Below are 26,784 nucleotides of genomic sequence, written 5' to 3'. Positions count from 1 at the left end.
GCCATTGTATTGTTTCACTCTATAAAAGTATTTTTGAAGGGGGAATGACAACATTGTTTAAAGCAGCAGCACTTGGTTTTCAACATCAGTAATGTGAGACGTGTCTGACTCAGACCTTGTGTATTTCTATTAAGCACAGAAGTAATAACTAGGTCATAAAAACACTTGAAGTTTTTCAAAAAGTTTAACAAAGTTTAGCATCTGAAACAACGGCTTTTAGAAAACAAACATCAGGAAAACTAGGTTTTAGTCTTGATTTGTTTATCGCTATAAATGTCAGTCCCTTTAAAGCACAGCATATCAAACTGAGGAGGTGGAGAAGAGTGAAGGCTTCAAAGATGCCCAAGTCTTTTCAGCAGCATTTGGTAAATCTTTTAGAACTCAAACAGATAAAATACACAAAGACATTTGAAAAGTTGGTGACGTGGTGAGCACCAGTTTACCTGTAAAGCCATGTTATTATTTGACTGAGGTAGACTTTCTCAATGAGGAGTTTGAAATGCTTTCCCTTAGAGGAAATAGACTCAAATTACCTGAGGAAACCTGCAAGTTATGTGCAACCATTTGCTCAATTTCTTTCTATTTACTTATTTGATTTGCACACATGCCCTAATTTTAGTTGTGCTCATTGAATTTGAAGGATAGACGCTCATTATTTCAATGGCATCAGTGCAGTTAGCTCAGACGCTCTACACGTTTCAGCTAGCTTGGTGCCAGAAATAAAAATTATCTTGTAGCTGAAGACTTAATGTTGATGTTTTGTGCGAGATTATACTTAATGACTAAACATAATCCAATTTGGTATGGTGCAAACACTGACTCACAGAATGAGTTCATTTTTCCATCAGGCTCAGACAATTTTTACATCTTCTCCAGGTGCATGCTTTCCTTTATGTAATTACCAGTACTTAGAACAAACATCATTCTTCCGCATGTGGAACAGTTTGTTTTTTTTTTTTTCCTATAGGATGTATTTCTGTATTTGAAATGTGTGCTTCTGGTCTAAACCTATTGTGTTGTTTTTTAACCAGAAGTTTTTGCCCCTGTAATTCATTTATACTGTTATCTTTTTAGTATTATTTTTTCCAATATTGCCTCCTGGTGTTTTCTGAAAGGTTTGTACAATTTTGCACTTGTAAAGGTTTACAGTTTGTGCTCTTGTGTGCCTGTGTGTCCCAGCTGGATGAAGCTTGAAGAAGCACAGTGGTGAAGATGATTAGAACGCACCTAACGGGTGGACTGTCAAGGGGTCGGGTCAGATGTCCGTGCGTAATGGGAATAGGAGTTCTCACTTTTCTGCTGCTGCTATCAACCTGCCTGGGCCAAGACACAGAAGGTAAAGTTTGTCCACCTTTGAAGCTTATTATTGTCTATCTCCACCTCACTTCTTTGTTTCATCCCTGTTAAAGTCTTGGTAATTTGGAGTTGGATTGAATCTGTTTTGTATGGCTTATGAATTGATGTCTTTGTTATTTTTATTAATTTTCACCTACATTTACATGGATCTTCATTTTGCAAGTCATAGTTAACATTGTTGAGTATTTAAGAACCATCCAGCCCTTTCCCTACTCCTTCCCACGCTTGAGTTGTTGTTTCAGTTTAATACATCAGTGAAAAAAACAACAACATGAAAACAGTACATAATATGGTGTCTTGTTGAAAAGATTCAATTGCAATTACAGTACATGTTTTCATCCTCACCAATGTTTTCATTCTGCACTGGTGGTAATCTTATTATCTGTTCTATACAAAGTTTTTGTTTAGATTAATTCCCTAAATGGTGTCTTGGCTTACTTTTAGTTGATCTTTTAAATTGTATATAATTTCTTTCCAGTTGGGATTGTTGTGCCTGTGTATGAAGTGCTGTTGTTTGACTAAAATATCAACAGTTGAACTAGGATCAGAGTATTTTCATTTGGTGTATTTTGTTGAGAAAATGTAAGTGACTGCCCTCTGGGTTGAATCCTGGCTAATAGAATATCATTTTTCTATTGGCTGAGAATGGTGGTTTGTGATGTTTTGGGCGGCTTCTTATGTTACTGTTACTGTTACTGTTAGTCCCGCCCCTCCTATAAAAACTCGCATCTGTGGATGCTGTGACGAGTAGGTTGAATTGAGAATAAAGATTTAAAATGAGTATTCGGTTGCTAGTTAGCCTAGTATGTATTGTTATTTGGAGATTTTATAGCATAGACGAGGGCGGCGTCCGAATAGTCCCTATCTCCTTTCCTATCCACTTTTCCATAACCCCGTAAATGGGGGGTTAAGGAAAGATGTTAGGAGAGGAGTTAGGAAAAGGTGATCATGTTTGTTTTGACAATCAGATGGACTAGGTGACGTAATAATCTGACAGCCGCTAAGGTCAGTGACGTCAGCCGTGGTGAAAAAACAAAATTTTCAAAAAATGGCAAAACACTTTCCGCTGATATAATCTAAAAAATCACAAGGTTTTGAATGTAAATCAAAGGAAAAGAGGCTCCCAGGCTACGAGAAACAAAAGTGAAACTAAAAGAACATCACATTGAGAATGGTTGCTCACACTCACCTTCCACTCAGAAATAAGAATTATGGTGGCGAAAACGTATAGTGAATAAACTGATCCCTTTTTCCTGAATGACAGTGTCTGTTTTATGTCAGTTATAATCTGATTATATGGCTAACACATTATCAGATAGGAGTTTTAGATTTAAATTTGTTCAAAGCATATTATTGCAGTGGTACTTACATCATGTCCGACTCCGTCCCTTATCGGTCATCGTGAGTTTCCGTGAGGGTCCCTATAAATGTGGTTGCCACAAGGAATTGTAGGTCAGCATTATCTTGTCTCCTTTGGTAAAGGATACATCAGTGTTTCCTGGGCTAAAGGAGGTAAAAAGGAAACATTAAGCATCTTTTCCTGAGCTTAAAGAGAACTCGGACGCTCTTTATCATGGCCACCACTTTAACACTTCCGGAGGTGAAGGAACAGTGGATAGTAAAAGAGATAGGAGGGAATATTCGGACACAGTCTTGGTGTATCTTAATTACTCCTGGAGCCCCACCCCAAGAAACCCGTATTCACAAAGCATCCTAAGGGTAAAAGTAGCTTTTAGTGATGTCAGTCTAAGAAAAATCTTAGAATTCCTCAAATTTTAAGAATTTTCCCGTAGTAAGATAAAAGTAATTCACAAAGCACCTTAGGCCTTCAGAGAGCTCCTATGGTGAAAAACTGTTAAAATTTTTTGCTTAGTAAGATAAAAGTAATTCCCAATGCACCTTAGGCCTTCTGAGAGCTCCTAAGGTGAAAAACTAAGAAGAGTGAGGAGGACTTTTAAAAAGCCTAAAAGTGTCTTAAATAGACACGATGGCAGATAGACTGAGAGGAAGGACAGATATTCTCCGTATGCTTAACGACCCTGATTTAATAAGACTAGTGCTGTCAAGAGATTAAAAAATTAATAATTCTCTGTAATTAATTAATCTCTTTTTTAATCGCGTCTAAAATTGCTGATAACTGTCCTCAATTTGAGGTATTTTAATTTAGATTACATTATTGTGGCAGATCAACACATTGATATATAACAAAGTGTCTTTCTCAAGTCATTTATTGTTTTTTTTTTTTTTAACAGACTTTAACAGATGCAGGCATAGCCATTTACATTCTTCTGTTTTAGAAACTAGTCTCAAACCTTTAATAATAATATGGATTTTATATAGCACTTCATCATAGACTTTCAAAGCGCTTTACAGAATTAAGGCATTATTCTTTCACTCCACACTTAGTATTGCTAAGCTACTATTGTATCCACAGCTGCCCCTGCCATAGTCCGATCTCCACCAACACTCACTCATACACTACATTCATACAAGGCAATGTGGGTGAACACAATGACAGATACCACTGGAGCGATTGTCCTCCACTGAGGCACCTGGAATTCTCAGTGGTCTCCCATTCAACTACTAACCAGGCCCAGACCTGCTTAGCTTCCGAGATCTAACAAGATTGGGCAATGACCGGCTGAATTATTAATTGAGAAGTGCAAAAAAAGAAGCAATTAATGGCGTTATTTTTTTAGTGCGTTATTTTTTCCTGTAATTAATTATTCGCAATTAACGCATTAAAGTGACAGCCCTAAATAAGACAATACCAGCTTGATCGTGCAGATATGTCTGTGGTTGACCTCATTATACTTTTCCCACATAGTAGTAATGTGATAGCAGAGTGCTGTTAGTCCATTAAGACACTTTCAGAGCCTCATATTGTGGCACGATATATTCCCTCCCCTCAACTGAAAAGGAGAAAGTGGATCAGAAAATAGATGGATGAATTTGTTCTCTGGAATCTCACTTTCTGCTTGCCAACAAACAGACATTCATGGTCATGGCTGGTTTCCCTGGCATTGTTGGTGTAATTGATGTCTGCACCATCACAAGACGGGCGTTGTGGAAGCGTTGGAAAGCTGGTGATCCACCCCTTCAACAGTTCAGTAAATGAGCATATATATTTCTAAAAAAATCATACAATTATTAATATCAAAGTAAGCAATGTCAGCAGCCATAGCCTTATGGTAGACTATAATATTTATCTCTTTGAAGAACTTTGCTTGTGTGCTGGAATCTCTGCTCAGGTTTTAGATTGCAGCACATAGCAGCGCTTTTCTAGTACTACAATAATAGAATGTAATATAGAGCATAGTGGGCCAGAGGGAGTGTAGATCTGGATGAGAGATTCCTGGTAGGCAGATTACCCTTCAGCCGTCTCTGTTTTGTAAACCAGAAGAAGATTTTTGAATATGATCCAAGCTTTCACTGGAAGCCAGTAAAGAGAAATTAACAGCGGGGTGACATGTGCTGTTTTGGGCTGGTTAAAGACCGGACATGCTGCTGCATTCTGAATCATCTGCAGAGGTTTAAATGTGCACGCAGGGAAGCCCGCCAGATTGGAGTTGCAGTAGTAATGTGTGGAGTCACAGCTGTGTGGCCTGTTGTGTCAGGTAGTGCCTGATCCTCCTGATGTCATAGAGGGCACAACTGAGGCCACATGAACCTTAAAGGTCTGCTAGTCATCAATCATGACACCCAGATTTCTGGCAGAGTTTGTGGGCACAAGTAGATTGGATATAAGCCGGGGATTGATCTGTGGTTGAACTGAGGGACAAGATGAGAATCTTTAGTTGAAGGTGGCATTGCTTCTTCCATGTGGAGAAATCAGCCAGACATGATGATATCAAAGCTGAGAATGTTGTCATCGGATGGAAAATACAGAAAAAGCTGAGTGTCATCAGCATAGCTTACACCTAGAACTGATAGTTGGGGTCAACATGTCTAAGGTTAGGCCCAATGCGAGCTTATCCCAAAGCCTAAGGCATGCCAGTATATCCACGACTGATGTGCAGAGAAAAGCCACTATTATTAACCCCAGACCCGCAAGACCTGCCAGCCCCCTACCGCACACACACATTAGCACACACAATGATTCAATGCATTCTATTATCTATGATGGAATAATTCATCTAGCCAATTAAGCATTTTTCTTTGTTTTTAGTTTAGGTAGCTCAGCATTACTTCAAGAAATGCTGCTGATATCCCAGTTATCATCAAGCCCTCGCTTTCGTAATAAAGTTACTTTAATAAAGAACTTTAGTCTGTCAAGTAAACAATCGTGAAATTAGAAAAAAGTTTATGTAATATAGAAAGTGTTTTCATGCAATCGTATGCATGGGGGCTTTAGAACATTCATTCTTACTCTGCAGGTATCCAACCATCTTGGAAAAGTTGTCTATGTTTCTCAGTTTCTTTTGTCTCATGACTGAATTAATGAAATTGGGATCAGTATTCTACAGGTGCTGCGCCATCTGCTGCAGGTTCTTATTTGTTGTCCATAGATCACTCCAGCTTAATGTTTGGGCCAATGGGACACTTCTGAATAAACCAGGGATTAAACATATTCCCTAATGGTAATTCATGATGGATGGATACCAGGATCTGGAACTCTGTTATGCACACCATAGTTCCCAGTCTGAGACTTACCAAGCTGCTCTGGTGCCTCTGTGTCTTTACAGCAAATATGTGTAGGTTAAGAATGTTAAACATACAAGTACATCTGTAGAAAACAAAAGTTCACCGTAAAGAAACTCTCTGGTTGTTATTTGATTGGACTCCTTTAAAAGAAAGACACATCTAGAACCACAGTTATGCTGTATTCATTTAGCTTTGCTCTATACAGAACAGTTTGTGCTTTTATTGCTTTATATAATGTTTTATTTAACATTATGCTTTTTACATAACACCTGAAGAGGCCTTGAAGAATGAACTCTAACACAATTGAACGTGAAGTACTAGTCACTGTAAAAGCAAACACATGGTTTATTTCTTTTTAGCATCTTTAAAGAATTCCATCAAGAAAGAGTTGTCCCTTATGAGAGGGCTCAAGATAATACTCTCTTGACTTTGCGCTTGGTTTATCAGAATATTAATATACCATTTAACACTTACGAGATTTATCTGGCTGGCATTTAACGCAGGGTCACGGTGGTCAAGAGAGTATTTCAATGAGATTGTTCACACCAGTGCAGAGTATGAAGGAGATTATCGAGTGCATTTTTTAAGTCTCTGTCTACATCAAAGCAGTGCATAGATTTTAGGATTCACTCTCAAACTGAAACCGTAGCCAGACACACACAGACACGCACACACAAAAACTACAGTCGCACCACGTAAACAAATAGAGCAAGCCGCGGAAACAAATTAGTGCGAGCATTTAGGAATCGAAGTGCAAAAATCTTTGTAACGGTTCCGGAACCAGACGTTAGGAACAACTTCTACCTGGGTTGCTATTTGGAACCGGTTCTTGGTGCCCAACCCTAATCAGAAGAGACAAGCTCAGCGTTTCAGCTGTCACTGGGCATTTAGCAGCAATGCCTTTGGCAGGCTAGGAGACAAATACTGCTTTCAGGTCAACTTTTCTTTAACAACAATAACATAAAAGTATTTTGATGTGTGACTTTGAAGTTGTTTGCCTCACTTGGTCTCACTATTATTAGAATAAGTAACAGCTAAACTATTTGTACATCTTGTAAGTAGCATACATAATAATTATATAATATAGTACAAGTTATCAATTACATGTGGTAAACAGTCATAACATGACTACTCAAAGTCCAGTTAGACGCCTGCAGATATGCCATTTCTATTCCATCATGACTCATCGTGTAAATGTTTTCTAAATGTCATGAGCTATATATAAGCCTAGTTTTTAGTTTTTATTTAACATTTTCCAAAAGGTACTATATAAACCGAAACATGCTTTCCTGAAAAAAAACAAACAAAAAAATATATGGACGTTTTTTTTTTTTTTTTTTTTTTAGAAAAAGGGCAGAAACATAATTCTTATACTTAAAAATATTTACTTGTCACATGACCTTTTGTTTACTTAGTTTGTAAATCAAAGAAAACACAAAAGTACTAAAAATGTTTGTTTTGAAAAGACCTCTATAGAAATTAATGAATTATTTTAAAAGAATAACATTATGTTTAAATGAAAGTCCTCCTAAACAGTATAAATGAAGCAATAATAAGTATGAGTCCTTACTTGGGTATGTTTTTTTTTATTGTCAAAATGTATTTAAAAGAAAAAAGCCCAAATACCATCATCTGTTGCAATTATGTGTCTTCAAGATGTAATATGAAGTTATAAATAATATATAGATCAAATTAAACCCCTAAAAACCACTATCACACCTACACACGACTACATACTGTTATAGCACAGACTTTGTGGGAGAATCAGTTGGAGGGAGTACAAAATGAGAGTTGGATGGGCTAATATACACACAGTCCTGATGCACTGTGTATTTTTTCCTCACCATCGACCATGTTCATCAAGCTCTGAAATGTCCACAAAAGAAAGGAGGGATTAGCCTATTTAGAATTTGGCAGCTCGAAAGGCAGCAAGTTGCTGTGAGCGCCTCTGGTGCATATGAGCGAAGTCATTAACTCTGATCGTGAAAGCACTTCTTGCTATTTTATTTAGATAACTTAGTTAACAATACATTTTCACACCTTGATAAAGAAGTTTGAATCATTTTTTGGATGTTAGCTGTTTTTAAAGTGTCGACATTTTCAATTTGATGCATTGTGCAACTGAGAGCAAGAGCAGGGACATGATGAGACATTGACATTTTACTGAAGAATAGTGTCTGAATATTAATTCCGTGGCTGTTAAATTAGGACTTTTGCAGAATTGTGTATGGGAGAGCAGTAGTGTTGTGTTGAAGACCACACTATCAGAAACCAAGACTTGCCAGAGACCAGAATGCACTGAGACCAAGACTTCCGGGAGCCGAGACCGAGTCAAGACCATAAACATTTTTTTTTTCAATTTAAAAAAATATATAAATAAATAAAATTATGACAAGGTTAAATAACATTCTCTCTTTAATTTTAGTTTATTTTAAATACATTTGATGGACAAAAAAGGTGCCTGCAAAAAAATTAACTAAAATATTAAAACTACTACTGATAAATTCACAATTATTCTACATATTTGAAAACAAGATTTTTATGTCAGCTGAATGTACAGCAAGTGTTTACAAGCATTTCTGCCAAGAAATAACGATTCTCGATTCTGATTCTTTCAGTTGTGCCGGTCAACAGGTCACAGATTTCACAAGATATTTTTAGTTTGAAAAAGCCTTTACACAGGCCATTTTTATTAATTCACTTAGTTGATATAGTTTAATTTGGTTACTGTAATGTAACTAGGATATTCAATTAACAAAGGTCTCCAACTGTAACTGTAAAAGTGAAACTTGCTGAAATAAAACTACAAACAAGTTGGCAGCAGTCAAAAAAACATAGAGCTACAGGTAGATGTGAAACTAAATAAAACAAACTCAAACCCTGGAACAGTCATGTGACAAATCAATCAATAGTTCTTGTTGAGAAATATTATTATTATTTTGGATACAGTGGAACAGAAACTGTAAAAAAAATAGTTATATTGTGAACCTATTTATATTGTAGGGAACATATTATATACAAATATGTAATTGGAGTCTAAAGCCACAAAAAAACACCACTTTAAAAAGATAATAGACTAAAATAAGACCTATTTACAGTTATTTGGGTCATTCTGCGCTAGTGCAACTTCCGGTGATGACATAATCCAAGATGGCGGCGGCCCAGACTACAGCCGACACTATGTAATAAAAGCCTTAAAAGACATGGATAAAATGAAGAGTGGATGGACAGAGGCGTAAACATGCAGACTTTCACACGGACACACACAAACTTAATAAACACACACGGACCTCGGTAAACAGAACAGGCTTCACCGGACAGCAGGCACTAGGACCCAGAGACGGAGTAAATGCATCCCCATACTGCTGCACAGGCTGTAATATCATCAGTTTATCATTTTACCAGTTGTTAGAGCTACTGTCTTTACCAGGGAGAAACTATTTATTCCTGGTGATTGTTTTCTGTAGTTTTACTGGGATTTTTACCTGTGATTAGTTCACATCTCCTTTGCGCTCCGCGGTCCAAACTGAAACCGTAGCCAGACGCCTGCGCGCACACACACACACACACACACAAAGTTTAAAAATAGCAGGAATTAGTGCTGGTGTTGAATGTCCTTGAGGGAAAATCCCGAGTCCGAGACAAGACCGAGTCAAAATGCTTTCGAGTCCGAGACCTTTAAAATTTGGTCTCGAGAGCGGTCTCGACTACTACAACACTAGAGAGCAGGGTTCTCGCCAGCGCTGGTGAGCGTAGGGGCCCCCAACATTGTAATTTTTCTTTCCTATGGAGCCCCCTCCGTTCAGTTTTCAGCAATGTAGGCGAGATTTTCTGTTGTTTTTTTACTTTTTTTAATCAGTACCCACGTAATAATTGTTATACACTTGGAGTTGGAGACGAAAGGGACTCCCAGGTGTGCACAGGTTTTTTTAACTCTCTTCTTAATCTGAATAACCCAGAAACACATACATCAGCTGCACTGTCTATGTAAAACAGGCTATCTGCTCGGATGCTCCCGTCTTTACCTGAGGACCCCAAGGACCCCTGCAGCCACTTAGCTTCCCCCTGTGTGCACCAGCCAATATAAACAGTGTAGCTTCAACCAGACGTAGCCTTTAGCCCAAATGAAGCTGCTTGTCATGTTTATAACTTATTTTACATGCGCGCACACAGATGTGAATACAGTCAGGTTGAAACGTGTTCAGGTTTAAAGAGACATCGGCTTCATTCTGGTCGGACAGTTTCGGGCCGTGTTCTCTCAGGCCAGGTCTTCTTTTTCTCAGCCCGATTAAAGCTCTGTGTGCGACTGTGCATCCTTCGCGTGTGTGTGTGTCTGTGCCCACGTGCGGGTGTGTGCCCTCGCGTCATCCGTGTGTGTGTGTCTATGTAATTGTTCCTATATTACTGCAGGTCCCGCATAATAATATCTCATTTAAATTTGAAAAATGCGTCTTGGAGTCAGTCTTTTGAATAAAATGTTATTTATTGTCTCTACAGTGTCTGTGAATATTTATTAGTGGAGGATATATACTTAACATGAGTAACTCTCTAACTACATTCATCATGACCTTTCTCCAATTCAACAAATAACTTTAAATAGCTTTAAAGTAAGGCAGAGACAAAGGTGAAAACAGTAATAACAAAACAAAATTTTAGCTTTACTTCACTAAATTTGGCCCTCAGAGAGTTATACATTTGAAAATGTTCTGTGCCACTGGCGCTCGCTCGCGCGTCACGCAATCCCCCTATACTGTGAAAAATTCCTGTTGAGAATCCTGATGGGAAAGTATGAATTGACTCTTTCACGTTGATGTTCCCCTGCTGAGGAGTGTCTGTGGGGTCTGTCAGGACTTTCTCTGCATGATGGCTCTGAAGTGCAGAGGGATCTATGATAGCGCTCTAATTACAACACCATCAGCAAAGTTGCTTTTTATTCTAGACATACACACACACACACACACACACAGTCCACTTTACACATTATTAATTCATTAGAACCAATATAGACAAGGGGTGTCCAAACCTGGTTCTCGAGGGGCCGCTATCCAGCTAGGTTTAGATGTCTCCTTGCTCCAACACTCCTGAATCTAATGAATTATCATCCAGCAGGTTGGCAGGAATCCTGTTAACAAGCCTCTGAGCTGACGTTGGAGCAGGTACGCGTGTAAAAGCTGATTGATCAGTGGCCTTCAAGGACCAGGTTTGAACACTGCTGATCTTGACGCATGCAACTATTCAAAATATCGCGTAGCAATGAAAGCGCAGGCTGGTGCCAAGAAGTGACGTAAAACAATGTCTTATCTTTAAGAGCTGCAAGCAGCAATTGTTGGTGTTGAAATTCATTAGAACATAGAGCCTTTCCCAAATTCTGTTTCAGGGTTTAGCCATTTCTGCGTCACATCAGCGTTCCACTTTTCTGTTTTGTTTTGGGTTCATCATTTTTCCCAGTTTAGATGAATTCGCTGTCTAATAAACTTCCCAAATTTATACAAACATGCTAAATAGGATTAATAGTCAACTCATTCATGCATTCATAGTCAATGTAATTTTACCATCCTTTTATCACCTATTCAATAGGTGATGACTTTGTTGTAATTTGCGCTTTATAACTAAATAAAGTTGAGTTGAGTAGACTCAGAGTCTGACCAATATGGACCCCTAGGTTACGCAGGGCAGGTTTAACAGTAGAGGAAAGAAGACCAAGACATTTCTTTACCTTAAGAACAACATGCTCAAGAGCAGAGATAAGAAACGCTGTCTTATCAATGTTCAACTGGAGAAAATTAATTGACATCAAAGCTTTCATGCATTTTAAACAGTCAAGCAGAACAGACAGCTTGGAGACATTTTGTGGTTTAAAAGATATGTACAACTGAATGTCCTCTGCATAAAAATGATAGAGCACATCTTTAAGAGTTCTTATAAGATACCCTAGAGGGAGCAGATACAACAAGAACAACAGAGGGACCAAAACAGATCCTTGGGGAACACCACAAAATAGGGTTTCTATCAAATGAAGCATGTTTACCAACAGTAACTGAAAATGATCTGTCTGATAAATAAGAAGAGAACCAGTCTAGGGCTGTTCCAGAGTCACCCACCCACTGCTGGAGTCTATCAATCAGCACACTATGCTCCACAGTGTCGAAGGCGGGACTGAGATCCAGGAGGACCAGGACTGAGCATTCTCCAGCATCAGCCTGCATTAGATCATTACTGACCCTAAGAAGGGCAGTTTCCGTTGAATGACGCTGCCGGCAACTGGACTGAAATTGATCTAAAATGTAGTATGTAGTGCATTCACATTAGATAGTATGATAAATACTCTAAATCTCTAAAATGTCTGAATGAAATGTGGTGTTTTTTGGACATGTTGATATTCATTTGGTCACGTTGTCACACGTGTGCTTCAGGTTTTTGTCGTTGTAGGTTCAAATTGCATCTTCAGAAACTTGGAAGTAGGAACTGTCATCATCCTAATCATACTTATCGTAGACAGTATATACTCATTGAGTTTGTGCCATTTCGCACACAGCCATATACTTTGCACTGTTTGAATCTGACGTGGATCTGCTCCAGAGTTTCTATAAGGCGTGGGGCCCAAAGCATTCAAATAACTCTGATTCTGCACATTCATACAAATAATTGGGTTTTTGCTACTTTTAAATACAAATACTTGGTATTAGGTCTTACCTCTGACACTTACATTAATATGTAATGTCAACTAAGACAATGCTCATTAATGTAACAATAGTTGTTTTTGTTTTTTTTTTTAAATGGATAACTTAAAATAGTAATTTTCCAGGTATAGTATTGCTGTTGCCCATGATGCTCATCTGTAGTCACATATGCACTAAAATCATCAGGTTTTGATACAGAAATACAGTAAATAACACTCTTTTATTAAGCTAAAGTTTCTAGTAAAACACAAATGTATTCATCTTTTGTGACATGGGTCCTGGTGTGTTTATAATCAGTCTCAGTCCCAAGACCAGCAGGTGATTTCAGTTGTTAGAGCTGTTGCATTACAAAGGTGCTGGTATGTTATAATTAGCCTGGGTCCCAAGATCAAACACTACTGTATATGTACTTTCAGAAAGATGGTGAACTGTTTCATTTTGGTTAATGAGCCTCGGTTGTGGGAAGAGAGATCAAACAATGGTTCAAATACGGCTTTTGACTCCTGCTTGTATTATATCAATAGGAACTGAGGTTTTTTTTTTTTTTTCTTTTTTTAAACTGTATTCAATATTACTCACCAAGAAATTTCAATTTACTTTACAAACCTTCAGTTTTGTCTGCTTGATTGTGAATGCACATGTTATTACCTTACATGCTACAACTACCCGCATTGATACGTACGTACATGTATGACACAAGTCTTTAAGTGTCAGCTAGGCCTTCACCATGTGCTGTCACTTTAATCGATCACATTCATGGCTTGGGGCAATATAAATTGTATCTTGGGTTGTCCAATTACAGCAAAAAAAAAAAAAAATATCCCACAATTCAGCCTTCAGATGCTGATGTACACCAAACTGATTCAGCTGTTGATGTAGCTGGATGTTTATTGCTTGCATTCTAGCACTTTGAAGGAAACATTAGACACGTATCATTATAAGCACTGCCTTTATGTTTACGTCCGGAAAGACACAGTTTGATGAATGTGTTTACCAGCCAGGGCAACTTATCTGTTTTTCTTGAGTGCATTGTAATTTGTCTTGGCAGCTGGCTGTAACCTACTGTCAGTCCTTGCATTAGTATGGCAGCTCACCTGTAAGACATTGAACTGGCATATGTAAATTAAATGAATTTCCCATGTCCGGGACCGGCGAAGCGACGTCGTGTATAGATCTTGGCAATGTTGAGATCATAGTAGCATACATTATTCTTCTAGAATGTGAATAGTTTTTCCAAAAACGGCTTTTGTTAGAATTCCTGTATCACTGGGCTCAGTTTATCACAATCTAGCAGACAATTAAATACAGTATATTGATTATAATACAATATTGCACATCATAAAAACACTTAATTCAGAAGAATTTCTGATTAGAAATTATTTATTTTTCACACTGTTTTCAGACTTCATGTCATTGCATGACATATGGAAATAGAAAAATACTATGTAATCCATTTTAATTAGACTTAAACGTTGATTAATTGGGAATGGTAATACAATACAGATTAGGGCTGGGTGATTTGGACCAAAACTCATATCTCAATATTTTTTCTCAAAAATGCGATCATTTAAATTCAAATTAAGACTTACCAGAAAGATAATTCTGGGTTAAATTTGCTAATGCAAAATGCCACACAGCTGCACAATGTGGGCTACTTTTGCCTTTTTTCCTCTAAGGGACAGCATGTGTGAGTGAGTTCTGTAGTGTGGCTTGTTTAGTGGAAACCATCTATCTGTACTTTTCATGCTATTCTAAGTTAATAAAAAACAACCTATAAAATAAAAATATATAAAAATAGACGATACCGCCATTTTCTATATCCCCAAAACACAAATTGCGATATATCTTGACTCTCGATATATATGCCCAGACCTACTGTATGCAAATAATAAGAGAGAGAGTGAAGTCCTGGACATTATTTAGCAGTAATCTTTACCCTCCTAAAAATGTCCAATTGGTTGCACAGCAATTAGTGTATTTTATAATGCGTCTTCAATCACTGCAGCCTGATTACCTCCACTACAACAGTGGGCCGTGGTGGTGGTGGTGGTGCTGACAGTGAGCAGACCCGACACACTGAGACAGAGGAAACAGACGGAGAGACCCAGGGAGTCAGGATAATGGATAAGCCAGCGCAGTGACAAAGTGGCGATTCCCACACTATTGAGCCTGCGCGCGTGTGTGTACGCATACATCTGTGTCTGCGCTCGCTCATGTTTTTGTGTGTGGAGTGAGTTGGCAATCCGTTTTCTCCTGAGATGCATCAATCTAACACAAGGTCACACTGTTTCACTTCGACTGTCTCATCCTCTCCTCCTTTCCTCTCCTCCTCCTATTCACATTTTTATCCTCTCCCTTCCCTCTCTCCTTTCCATTTGTCTCCCTCTACAAAAACTCCCCCATGTTTCTTTTAAACATTTTCCTCAATTTCTCCCCTGTCTCCTTAACAATTTTTTTCCCCTCTCTTCATCCTCTGTCCTCCATGGATGAATGAATTGGAGGGAACGATGGATGGATGGTTGGATGGATGGATGGCTGATGGATGAATGGTTGGCTGCTTTGGTAGAAGGTAAGGAGAGAAGAATTGGACCCTGGGGATAGTCTGGATTGGTGTAGCTGCTGATGGAAGCTTAAAAAGGACATGACACATGAGAACTTTTAGTGGAAGAAATCCCTTTCTTCTGTCTACTTTCTCATGCACTTCAGCCATTTTCTAGTCATAGCTGTCACAGGTTTGGTAGTTATTGGTTTAATAAATCATTTGTTTTGTGACATGGGCCGAAATCTGATGGAATAAATGGAATAAAAATATTTAAACATGACATTTTATTCTTAATTGTTTCTAACAGTTATAATAAAGGTGGTGATAGGTGGGGGTAATGGTTAAGGAAGCGGACATGTAATCAGAGGGTACACAACCAAGTAAAACAAAAATCATATTTTGTCAGGCACTATTATATTATATCTGTATCCTATTATATCAGCTTTTTATTTGTAAGACTATTGGCTTCTACCTCTCCCATGCACATGCTGTTAATATTATGACTTATTTTGTTGCTGTATATTCATACATTCGAATGGTTGTTTTTTATGTTCTTTTTTTTCCTTTAATGGCTGCTCTAATGTGCTAAAAAATAAATAAATATAACTCGGCCGATATTGAAAAAAGTTCATATATCGTCCTCTAAATTATGCCGTAATTGTAATTTCAAAAACCTGCCGGTGTTGTAATCGTAATTCATTTGTTATTCAGTTAAGGTAATTTACTGTGTAATTGTAATTACCATGGAAATTCAATAAAAACTGTTAATTGCAATTTAATTAATGCACAAAACAGGTCTATGGCTTACACGTATGTAATTAAAAATTATTAAAATATGTTTCATATTAACTTTCCCACTACCTGTCAGTGAATTTTCGCACTCTGGGTTAGTTAGGATATAAAAAATATTTTTAGAGACAATTCAATTTACAGAGTAACAATAGTGTGAATAATAATAATACATTTAGTTTATAATGCACGTTTCATTACAAAGTGCTACGTGTAACTGTTGTTTACAGTTATAGCTAAATTGCCCCTAGTTGGGCATTTACATTAGATATAATAATGATGCACTAAAATATAAATGTAAAGATGATAAAACGACATCATACACTAGGGATGTAACGATTCACTCAACTCCCGATACGATTCGATTCACGATACTGGGTTCACGATACGATTCTCTCACGATTTATTTTACAAAATGGGACTGTAGACAAAATTTTTTTTGGGAAAAAAAACTAGAAAATACTGTACTATTTTCCTTTTATATTTCATTGTCAAAAGAATTCCTTGATGAACAATTCAAAACAGGGCAATTTCACCAAAAATAAATCTTGAATGAAATAAATAAAGGAATAATACAAATGAAAATGAAGCCTATTAATTTAAATTCTGGTTCTAAAATAAACAATGCAAAACTGTATAATAGTTCTTTTTCTTTTTAAAAGTGCAACTGAAAATGTATTTTGTGCCTTAACAATTGGACTTTAAAAAAAAAAACCGTGATTACACTGATTTACGCCACATTTGTTTGGACCAGCAGAGGGCGCTGGTAACCCAGTGGTCGGTTGGCATGCAGATATCTTGCAGTGAAGAAGAGAAGCTATGCTAGCAGACAGAGCTAATAGAAAAACGTGACTTTTACAGATATTCAAGTAATATTACAGATATTCTTTCGTTGCTAAAGGGGCAATGAATCATTTAGTAACATATTTAAGCGTAGAAGGCGGCCAGAAAGAAAGTAATGGCAGACTCCGCCCGCCGCCTACACTTGTGGATAGCGCCCTCTGCTGGTTAAAAAAAAAGTACTGCGATTCAATTTTCAGAAAATCGATATCAACAGTGATACCTATGAATCGATTTTTAACTGCCTTACGATTGATCGTTACATCCCTATCATACACACATAAAAAACTGCATGAAATCATCACAATGCTATATGAATAAAAGTTAGTTAACTTGAACTTTAGTAATTGAGAATGTAATTGTAATTGACTTTCAGTGTAATAATAATTTTAATTTAGATGCAATTGGAAAGAGTTAAGATTATCGTGATCAAAATAGAATTTTAATTAAACATGAATAATTGAAAATGTAAATGTAATTGACCCTAACCCTGGTCCCCGCTTCAAATCCAACCTTGTGGGATGTTGAGCAAGTCCCCTAACCCTAACTGTAAATCGCTTTGGATAAAAGCGTCTGCAAAATGAAATTGTAATAATCTTGTAAAAGGTATGTTTATCTTTAAAAAGCACTTTTAGTCCTTTACAAGTACATTGTTCAAAATGAGCTAATATGTACATCGCTTACAAGTCCTGTGAAAGAATAATTGTTAAACGCCCACACATTCAGTGAGAATGCCACTCAATATCAGGTCACTTTGATGCTAATAATCTTCATTAATCCTATTGTGCGCCTTCACAAACAAAATACATTATATATTTTTCAGAAAAAGAAAAAAAAACAAATACACAGCAAGTAGTAACAAACAGGAGCAGTCATCTTGTAGAAATTAATACAGTTATTCAAAAGGGAAAATGTCTTAAATTATTTTTATCTTCAAAATACAAACCCAACTGTTACCTAGAATGAAAAACTGAGTGCTAAAAGAGTAGGCAAACAACAAAAGAATTTAAGACGTCATAGAAAATATAATGGCTAGTCCACTGCAATTATGGAAATGGTGAAACGGTCTCTGTGGGAACAGGAACGACACAGATTGGAAACAGTGGGGTTAACGACGGCAACAAAAGTCATCTTTTCGTTAGTGGAGTCTATCAGGGCCAAGTGTCACTTCCATGAAGTGTCAGCTCGCCCACTCACTTCAGACTGGTTATTCATAAATAAATTTACCCACGATGCACACAAAAGACAAGCTCACTGAGTCCCTGAGTTTCAAGAACACTCTTAGATCATAGTCTTAGATTATAGCAGCTAAGTGTGAAATCCTGAAAAGCGTTTATGATACAGACCTCCTTGTTCTCTCCTTCAATCAGATTCCAGCTCAGGTCTAATGTGTTTCTCCTAGCATCCTTTTAGCAGCCACTTTGGCACAATTCAAGTTCAGCGAGCCAAGTTTAAAATTACACCTCATTTTGAATAAAAACACACCCTCAACAGGGTCAAAAATAAACCTAAAGGCAAGTAAAACTGCATCACCTTAGTTATCTTGGGATGCCTATTTCGTAAGCTTGGTCAGAAACTTCTCCAACTGAAAAACTTCCTGCTTAGAGAACAGGTTCTGCCGAGGGGCTCCTGGATTCCTCATGTGGTAAACCGCTGAGTCGTGGAACAACTGGAGGTCAGAGAAACAAGTCTCTAATCTAACAAACCTCTGACCCTTAGTGTCCTTAGCGTATCTTCTGGCAGGACTACCAGTTCTGCAGGTCAGCCTCTAACCCAGCGTGTATTCTGGGGTCCTGCAGGGTAGTGTGCAGAGCTTAATTTGGGCCGGATTTTGCTGGAGCAGGATCCGGCACCTCTCAGATTTTGACGGCACCTATTTGATTGGATCCAGCACCTCAATAACTCATTCACTGCCAGCCATTTTTAGAGCAGCCAACCCCATATTGCCAGGCGTTTTAGATAATTTTCACTGATTCCACAGAATATTTTCAATTGTGACATTCTGACATCTGAAGATTCTGAAACATTAGACTCTCTAGTTTCATCAGAAAAAATTATTTTGTTTCTAGCTTGTTTCGTTCTTCCATAATCAGCAGTTGAATAGAGGCAGGTTTCACACAAATACACAAATTGCCAGTTTGTGACAAAAAGCTTCTTTTTTTTTACTTTAGGGACACCTCAGCATTGGGTTCCTTCCATAAAATTACAAAAGCAACACTGAGACCGGGCTTTTGATGGCAAAATGATTATTATTTTGCTATCTGGGTCAGAACTGAATGGATTGCTTACTGTATTTTGGCCTTCCTCCAAGTCTCTCCCCCGTCATTCTCCACACTTGCAACTTCCTCCTCCTCCCGTCTCACAGCTTGCTCGTTTTTTGATTGTTTTCTCTCACCATCGCGACACTCTCCATAGTCCACTTAGTTCCACACATGCTCTGGTCGAGTGTGCACTGCTGTAAGCTGGTGGGAACTTCAGCATCAACTCTCGTAGTGCCATTTTCTGTCTCATAAACTCCTTTCCTCTTCCTCTGAGCTCTGGCCATCACGGGTGATCTCTCAAGTTCGATATTCACGGGAGACCTTCATCATACTGTCTCCTAGCAACCCCAGCTGAAAAACACAATTCACGTCTATAGACGTGAATGGCACTCCTTGTTACTAAACCAAATAACGTCTATAGACGTGAATAGCACTCAATGAGTTTAATGGTGTTTAATAACATTTTGAAATATTATATTTGGACAGCTGTGTCTTTTTTTTGTTGAAGTCACTGGAAATTTTATTGTAAACACAAAATTGAATGTAGACAGCGCGAATGTGAGGAAGAGAGTGGAAAGTCAAGCCACGCCCACACGCTACGAGGGTGATTATGCTCAAAAATAGTTTCTCTGTCAAAATGGCTAAAAAAGAGCTTTTTTAGGCCAAAAAGTGAAGCTAAACCTAAGGTAAAGGTTGTTTCTGTGGAAATTGTGGAGGAGAGCAGCAGCAGTTAGCTTAGCGACTAGCAGCGCCTGTCCTGCACTTATCCATTGGACATGAGGAGGACTCCTGGCTTATGAAAGACAAGGCATGCCTCGGCTGTTAAATATGTTAAGAAGTTGTGAGGATACAAGTTCTCCATGGCTGTTTTTTTTTTTTTTTTTTGGCTGTTTTGTCAAATTAAAGGTAAGCGTGCATTTTATTTTCATTTTCTGCTCTCTTGCTGATTCATTAGACGAGTTGTGGCCTTACGTTATGGTGTAAAAGTTTGTAAATATTTTGTATTTGTGGGTTTTTGTGTTCTGAAAGTTTAGTGACCTTTGTGGCTACATTAGCGCTGTCCTTGTTGCTGAAACGCGGCAGATTTTGACAGCTGTCACTCAGAGAGTGAGAGACGGATTCCCTGTAACGAGCGATTGTCCATGCTTCTTTAATGCTGATTGGTTGTTTGTGTTCACATGTTATTATTGACCCATTTAGTTAGCAAAAGGCACTTTAAAAATGTATTTCGTCACCCTCTCTCAGTGCCGGAACAACACCCGGCATTTACTGCGGGACCTGATGATTTACAAATTAAGCACTGGTAGTGTGCATGTCCTGTGAGTCTGTGGGTTCACACATTAATATATGGAAGGTGTCAACAAATAAAAAACAACTGTAGCCATTGATATTAGGGATGCACCGAAACGAAAATTCTTGGCCGAAACCGAAAATGCGAAAACCAAGGCCGAAAACTGAAAATATGGGAAAGAGTATGCGTTAAACTGACCTGGATGCACAGGAAGGCAGAAGTCTTGTGGCCTAAATATAAATTCACAATACATATACAGTATGTATAATAGTGATCCGTGGCACATGGTTGGGGTCCGCTGTAGTAGGGGACATTTTTTTAAATAATTTAATTCCTGATTAAGCTCACAAATCTGAAAAAAACTTTGTGTTTTGTTGGAAAGGCCCTATACAGTATGTGTTGAAGTGTCCTTGGGCAAGACACTGAACCCCCAAGTTGTCCCAATGGTTGACTAGCACCTTGCATGGCAGCTCTGTCCCATTGATGTGTGAATGGGTGAATGATAGTTGATACTGTCAAGTGCTTTGAGACTACTTTGGTGGGGAAATAGCGCTATATAAATCAAATCCATTTACTAAACTGTTCGCTTGACAAAGAGAGCAAAAATACTGTTGTGCATCAACAATTACTGCAAAAACCACAAATATACTGGATGCAGCTATGCTGAGTAACTATGACCTGCTGCAGTGGAAGCAAAGCTGATCAGCTCTCTCTTTGCTAATCAAAGACAATCTGTATGCATTCACAATTTACGTCCACTTGCAAGCAAAGTAGAACCCACGCTATCAGCTTGTTTTTGTTTGCTTTGACTTCTGCCCAAAGGAATGTGGATAATTGGAAGAAACGAACCTAAAAAGGCCAAATTCACATTTAAGTCATGCAATTTAGAAATAAGGTATATTTTCTCTTAGCTCCTAGAAGTATGGCCTACATTTTATTTTGTTTTTCCTATGGTACATATGCACATTCTATCTCAATGATATACTTATTTCATAAAAAATTAAATAAAAAAAAAACTTGCTCCTTTTGAATCTCTTCCATTGAAGAGAAATGCTCGTATAAACAGCTTTTTACAGTTTTTTGTTTAATTAGTAAAGGTCAATACAATAATGCTTAACAATCCATATTAGCTTATATTAGCAGAAGACAGCTGTGTGGCTTTGTCCGAAGCTTACTGTTAAAGCCCATCAATTAGAATACTGCATTAAATCATATAATCCCTTTAAAACCTACACGATTAAAGGCACTTTGTGATTTTAAATGGGCTTATTCAATATTGGGTTTTTATTATTACCAATGTTTATTGCACAAAAAAAGCATTCTAGGTTTCCAATGGATACACATGAACACACAGGTCCACAAACATACACATTGGTTATACACAGGGTCCAATTGAGACGCAACATGTATAATTTATGGTAACTTTAGCATGTGTGAGTGTGCAATGGCAGGCAGGCGAATGGGATCATGTATCTAAACTGTGTAATGTGGTGTTAATGTGAACACAGGTGGCATGCATGTGTGAACAATGGAGACAAGTCCAGTCCTTCTTCTAGTTACTGGTGACTTCCTTAAAAAACTCTTAAGTATTAAATTCCTGAATGAATCTAAAAATAAGGCCTTAATTGTTGTTAAAATGTCTAAAATCAATATTTCAGAAGTCTTAAATTTGTATGATTTTATGATCGTAATTAGTCTTACATTTCTAAATAAATAGTAATATTCGTTTTTTAAAAACAATGTATAAACAACATGGGAAAATTTTTAATTTAACAAAAATTGCCTGTCCAACAAAGATTTTTCTCAATGGCTTTTGTTATTATTACCTCCACCAAGCACAAAGCACAGAGCGGAAGGTTATGTTTTACCCTGCGTTTATCTGTCTGTCTGTCTGTCTGTCTGTCTGTCTGTAAGATAACTTGAAAGGTTATGTTGTTAATAAGACAAGGAACAGGTGATTACATTTTGGTGATCTTCTGGATTACCAAAAATGAGAAAATACCCAAAAATAGGAAAATAGGAGCTGTGCCTGAGCCTGTTCTTTAAGCGTGGGGGCTTATGGGTAATGTAGTAGTGGTAGGGAAATGCATTGTGTGTATATCTCCCCCGGTGCTTGTGCTGTACTTGGTGGAGGTCTGCGCTCTCTGAGTGCTCTAGTTTTTATATTTTTGTTGTTTTTTAAAGATTTCTGGCTATTTTCGTAGTCATCTTGTGTTTTTGGAGTGATTTTGATTATTTTAGTCTGTTTTTTGTGTATTTTACTGTCATTTTGTGTATTTTTGCGAGGCCGCCAGCTGCACGTCTGCACTAGACATTAGAAAAAATGGCCCTAAACCTATTTAATTGATGTAGTGTTTTTTTTCTTCCCCCAATTACATTTACTGTGAAGTTGGTCTTAAATTTAATTTCAAATGGCAGTAAAAAGTCTTAAAAAGTCTTGAATTTAAATTGACTAAAGCTGTGACAACCCTGTATAAGTGCTAGTAGCTCTCTTCTCTTTCTCCATCAACAGTCTTTTTTCCCTTTTTTCTTCATTCTATGCCGGTTGATCAGTTTTTTTTCTTTTGCAAAGAATAATAAGAAGCTATTTAATAAAGAATCTTTCAAATTTTAAATCATTTGAATGGGGCAGAGTATGAATCTAAAATGAGCAGGACTTTGTGTCGGTGATTGTTGCTTTTCAGGATTTTAGCCATTGGAATATTTTTTCCAACCAGCTTCCCCTCATTCCCCATAAATAGCTCTCCACAAAGCTTTTTGTCAAATTGACAGAAACCTGGCATTAGATGAATTTATTCACTTGCTGATGCAGAATGTCATTTCAGTGATTGTTCCCTTTCTCTACGGTGGAGTGCAGAAGAATTTTTTTTTTGCCAGAGGATAAGAGAAATGCATAAAACTGCAAAATGCAGTCAAAAAGAATAACATCAGAAGCTTAGTAGAAGCTTATGGGTAATTTTACAGAGTTTTAATCCTTAATAATCCTCTCATTTCAAGAAAAGAAGGTAGACAATGTGAAGTTTAGGATCCTTTGGGGACTACTTATTGTCTGGTTTGTCTTTCAGAAGAGTGCGGTTCATTTCATGTGTTGCTTTTTAAAACAACACTTGAGATAAAGCAAGAATAAAAAAAAGCATAATGTGCCAGTGTATTTTAATTATCTTCATCTAATATAGTTGTAATGGGGACTTGGTTAGATCACTGTATATGAACCCTTTAAGTTGGGCAAAATACTTTCCAACCTTTTCCGTGTAAGTTACTCCTCAGTTTGATGTGTGGTGGTGTTCACTGAAGTGTTTAAGATGCATCTATCAAACTGCGTTAGTTTCACCTTTTTAAAAACTCATTTAAAATAAATAAAAGTAAAGATACATGATTTGATTTTCATCTGTGCACAGCCAACCAATGTCCCTTTAAAACAACTAAATCATTTGTTTTTCAGTAACACTAACTACACATCACTCATTTTTTAAAATACATGTGAATGAAAACTATATCAAAATATATTGATATTTTCGTTAACTGACAAAAACAAAACAAGAATTTTGTCTCACGGGATGAAATCCAATCAGAACTAATGTGATTGTGTCCAAAAATCCGTGTGTATTTACAAACATGAATGTAATCCTATATCAAGTTGATTAATGGCAATTGACTCTTTTGGGCGACCGTGGCTCAGGTGGTAGTGGGTCGTCTTCTGATCGAGAGGTTGGGGGTTCGATCCCAGTACCTGACTATGTGTCGAAGTGTCCTTGGGCAAGACGCTGAACCCTAAGTTGCTCCCAGTGGTCGACTAGCGCCTTGCATGGCAGTCCTGTCCCACTGGTGTGTGAATGTGAGAGTGATTGGGTGAATGAGCTGATGTGTAAAGCGCTTTGGGACTGCTTCAGTGTGGTGATAAAGCGCTATATAAATCAAGTCCATTTACCATTTTACCATTTTAGAAAACATGCATAAACTCTTTATATTTTAGTTGACTATCTGTAACAGGTGGACTAAGATCTTAATGTCATTTAATTGACTAAAACTAGACTATAACTGAAATAGTCCTGATTACCAAATGTTGACTAAGTTGCAATTTATTCAAAAGACTATGACTAAAATTAAATCAAAATTTGCTTTCAAAGTTCACACTGGTTGGTATAATTTTATTATACCATTAGGGATGTCCCGATACAACTTTTTCCACATCCGATACAATGGCGATATTGCAGCCTTGTGTATCAGCCGATACCGATATGGATCCGATACATTATCAGCACGAATCATACATACTTTTATTATTTATTGTGTCGTGTGGAATGTTAGTTACTCAAACACAGAACAATAGTCAGCAACAGTAGGTATGAGAAAAACTGACCCATTTATTATTAACAATTGGTTACATACAGTACATTTAAGCCTCAACATAAGATCTGCAGTATTCTACAATTGAATAAAATAAAAATAAAAAAATAAAAAATTACAATACCAGCACCAATGTTAAGGTGCAATACCGCCACCTACTTTGTTGGAGTGTGAACCACAGTCACCTATGGATAGAAGTGCTGGAGCGAAAAATTTAATCTAAGTGCTTATATGTGTGATTTTTAGATGCAGTCCGATAAAATCCGATATTTGTTGGCTGATAGCGGATCTTTATCCGATATCAATATCAGATTGGGACACCTCTATCTCTCATAATTGTACTTTAGTTATGTCTGACTCCCAGATAATGGTCCTTTAATTAGATGATTTCAAGTTTTTTTTTTTTTTATCTTCCTCTTAAATCGAAAGGAGCTCCTTAGCACCAAATATCAACTGAAAATGATCCTCCAGACAGGTGGAGAGAGGACGGTAGATCAGAGTAGACAAAGGATGGAAGACTCTGGGAGGAGAGAGAAACAGAGATGCACTGTGGAGAACAAATGGCTGGTTAGTAATATATGAGGGGCATCAGCTTACACTGCAGGATAAAAAGGCAGTCAAGCAAGGGATTCGCATCTGTCATCTGCTGTACACACACATGCACATGCAAGCCAGCTGGTAGTGCGCTGGTGTTGTGTGATGTAACTAGGGACTATTGTTCCGTGGCCCATGCATCTTTCTGCAATGCACACCCAACATGTTCCCTTAGGAACATTTTCAGCGAATCATCAATGTTATTCTGGTGTAATTTATTACACCAACAATATTTCATTAAAAAACAAATAGAATTATTGGGGGGGTTGTGTTGCTGTCACAGTCCTGAAGCATTTCTGGTATGTTTGAGTTTCTGTTTTACTATGAGAGTAATACTGTGTATATGCAACCCTGGTTCCCTAATAACTCCCTATTGTTACAAGGCTCAGCTGGATTGAAGGCTCCAGCGGAACACTGCAAGCCTATACTGTATATACAAGATATACAGATACGGAAAATGGATGACTGAATAACATCAAGGACACTGACTGCCTTGATCCAAGCCATTTCATCTATCAGAGGTCGTCGTAGAAGTGTCAAAAGTTGAAAATGGCATTGATGACCAAAATTCTGAAAGAAGCTCAACTTTTAGTTTATCATGTAGTTACCACCTTCACATTTTCAAGAGAGTTTTCTGGATCAATGGTCCTGATCATTGTACCATGATGATTCACACATAATCTGGATCTGATCTGGATGAAACTTGGTTTGTTAGATGAGGAACCAAGTGAACATAGATCTCATAAAGATCTATCAATTCTGAACCAAGATGTACGTTTTCAAGTTTTCGCCAATGATGAGATCCAGAATCAGTGTATTGATCCAGATCCCCTCCAAAACTTAACAGAATCTTTCATGGCATAAGGTCTATATTTGGGTAAAATTGTCAAAATCCGTTAAGTACTTATGATGGTGAAAATATTGTTTTTTGAGAGACGCAAGTAAAATAATCAAAATATTTGTATGCAATAAATACTTCAACATATTTTCCATGTAGGATAAAGGATACCTATCCCCAGTTTACAGCTTAGCCGGGAAAATATATGTAAGGTTTGGCAACCATTTACCTTGGATTGAGTTTCAACAGTTTATTAAATTTGGCATTGTTAAAAAAAACATAAAAAACAAACAATTGCAGATGAACCTGTGAATAGTGCTGTATTGTAGGTAAGAATTTTGCTGGGTTTGACAGAGCCTATTAAAACAATTACATCTATGATTGGATTTCTTCACTGGGCTAATTTGGAAGCCAGTGATTTTCCGCTCCAAGATCATTTGAGTTGAACATCTATAATGTTGAAAATGTTCTTTAGCTTCTACTTCAGCAAAATGACAAAGCAATACTATTGAACTGTGAGATAATGTATGTAGTCGCACAGCTGTAGTCTTCCATCATGGAGAAGTGAGAGAGAGGCCGAGTTGGATACAAAGTGCAAGCAC

General features: G+C 37.5%; 1 protein-coding gene across 2 annotated transcripts in view; it reads left to right on the top strand.

Annotated features, from left to right (window-relative positions):
- The window catches only part of LOC114481278 (protocadherin-15-like), a 225,534-nt gene that overhangs the window by 26,341 nt on the left and 172,409 nt on the right, over nt 1-26,784 (top strand). For both annotated transcript variants that reach the window (XM_028475966.1, XM_028475967.1), the window contains exon 2: nt 1,180-1,336. In XM_028475966.1, coding sequence (XP_028331767.1) covers nt 1,213-1,336 — 124 coding nt within the window. In that variant the 5' untranslated portion in view covers nt 1,180-1,212. The remainder of the gene's footprint in view (nt 1-1,179; nt 1,337-26,784) is intronic.

The sequence above is a fragment of the Gouania willdenowi genome, chromosome 19 (assembly GCF_900634775.1).
Source record: "Gouania willdenowi chromosome 19, fGouWil2.1, whole genome shotgun sequence".
Classification (NCBI taxonomy): domain Eukaryota; kingdom Metazoa; phylum Chordata; class Actinopteri; order Blenniiformes; family Gobiesocidae; genus Gouania; species Gouania willdenowi.
This window is presented reverse-complemented; position numbering and strand designations above follow the sequence as displayed.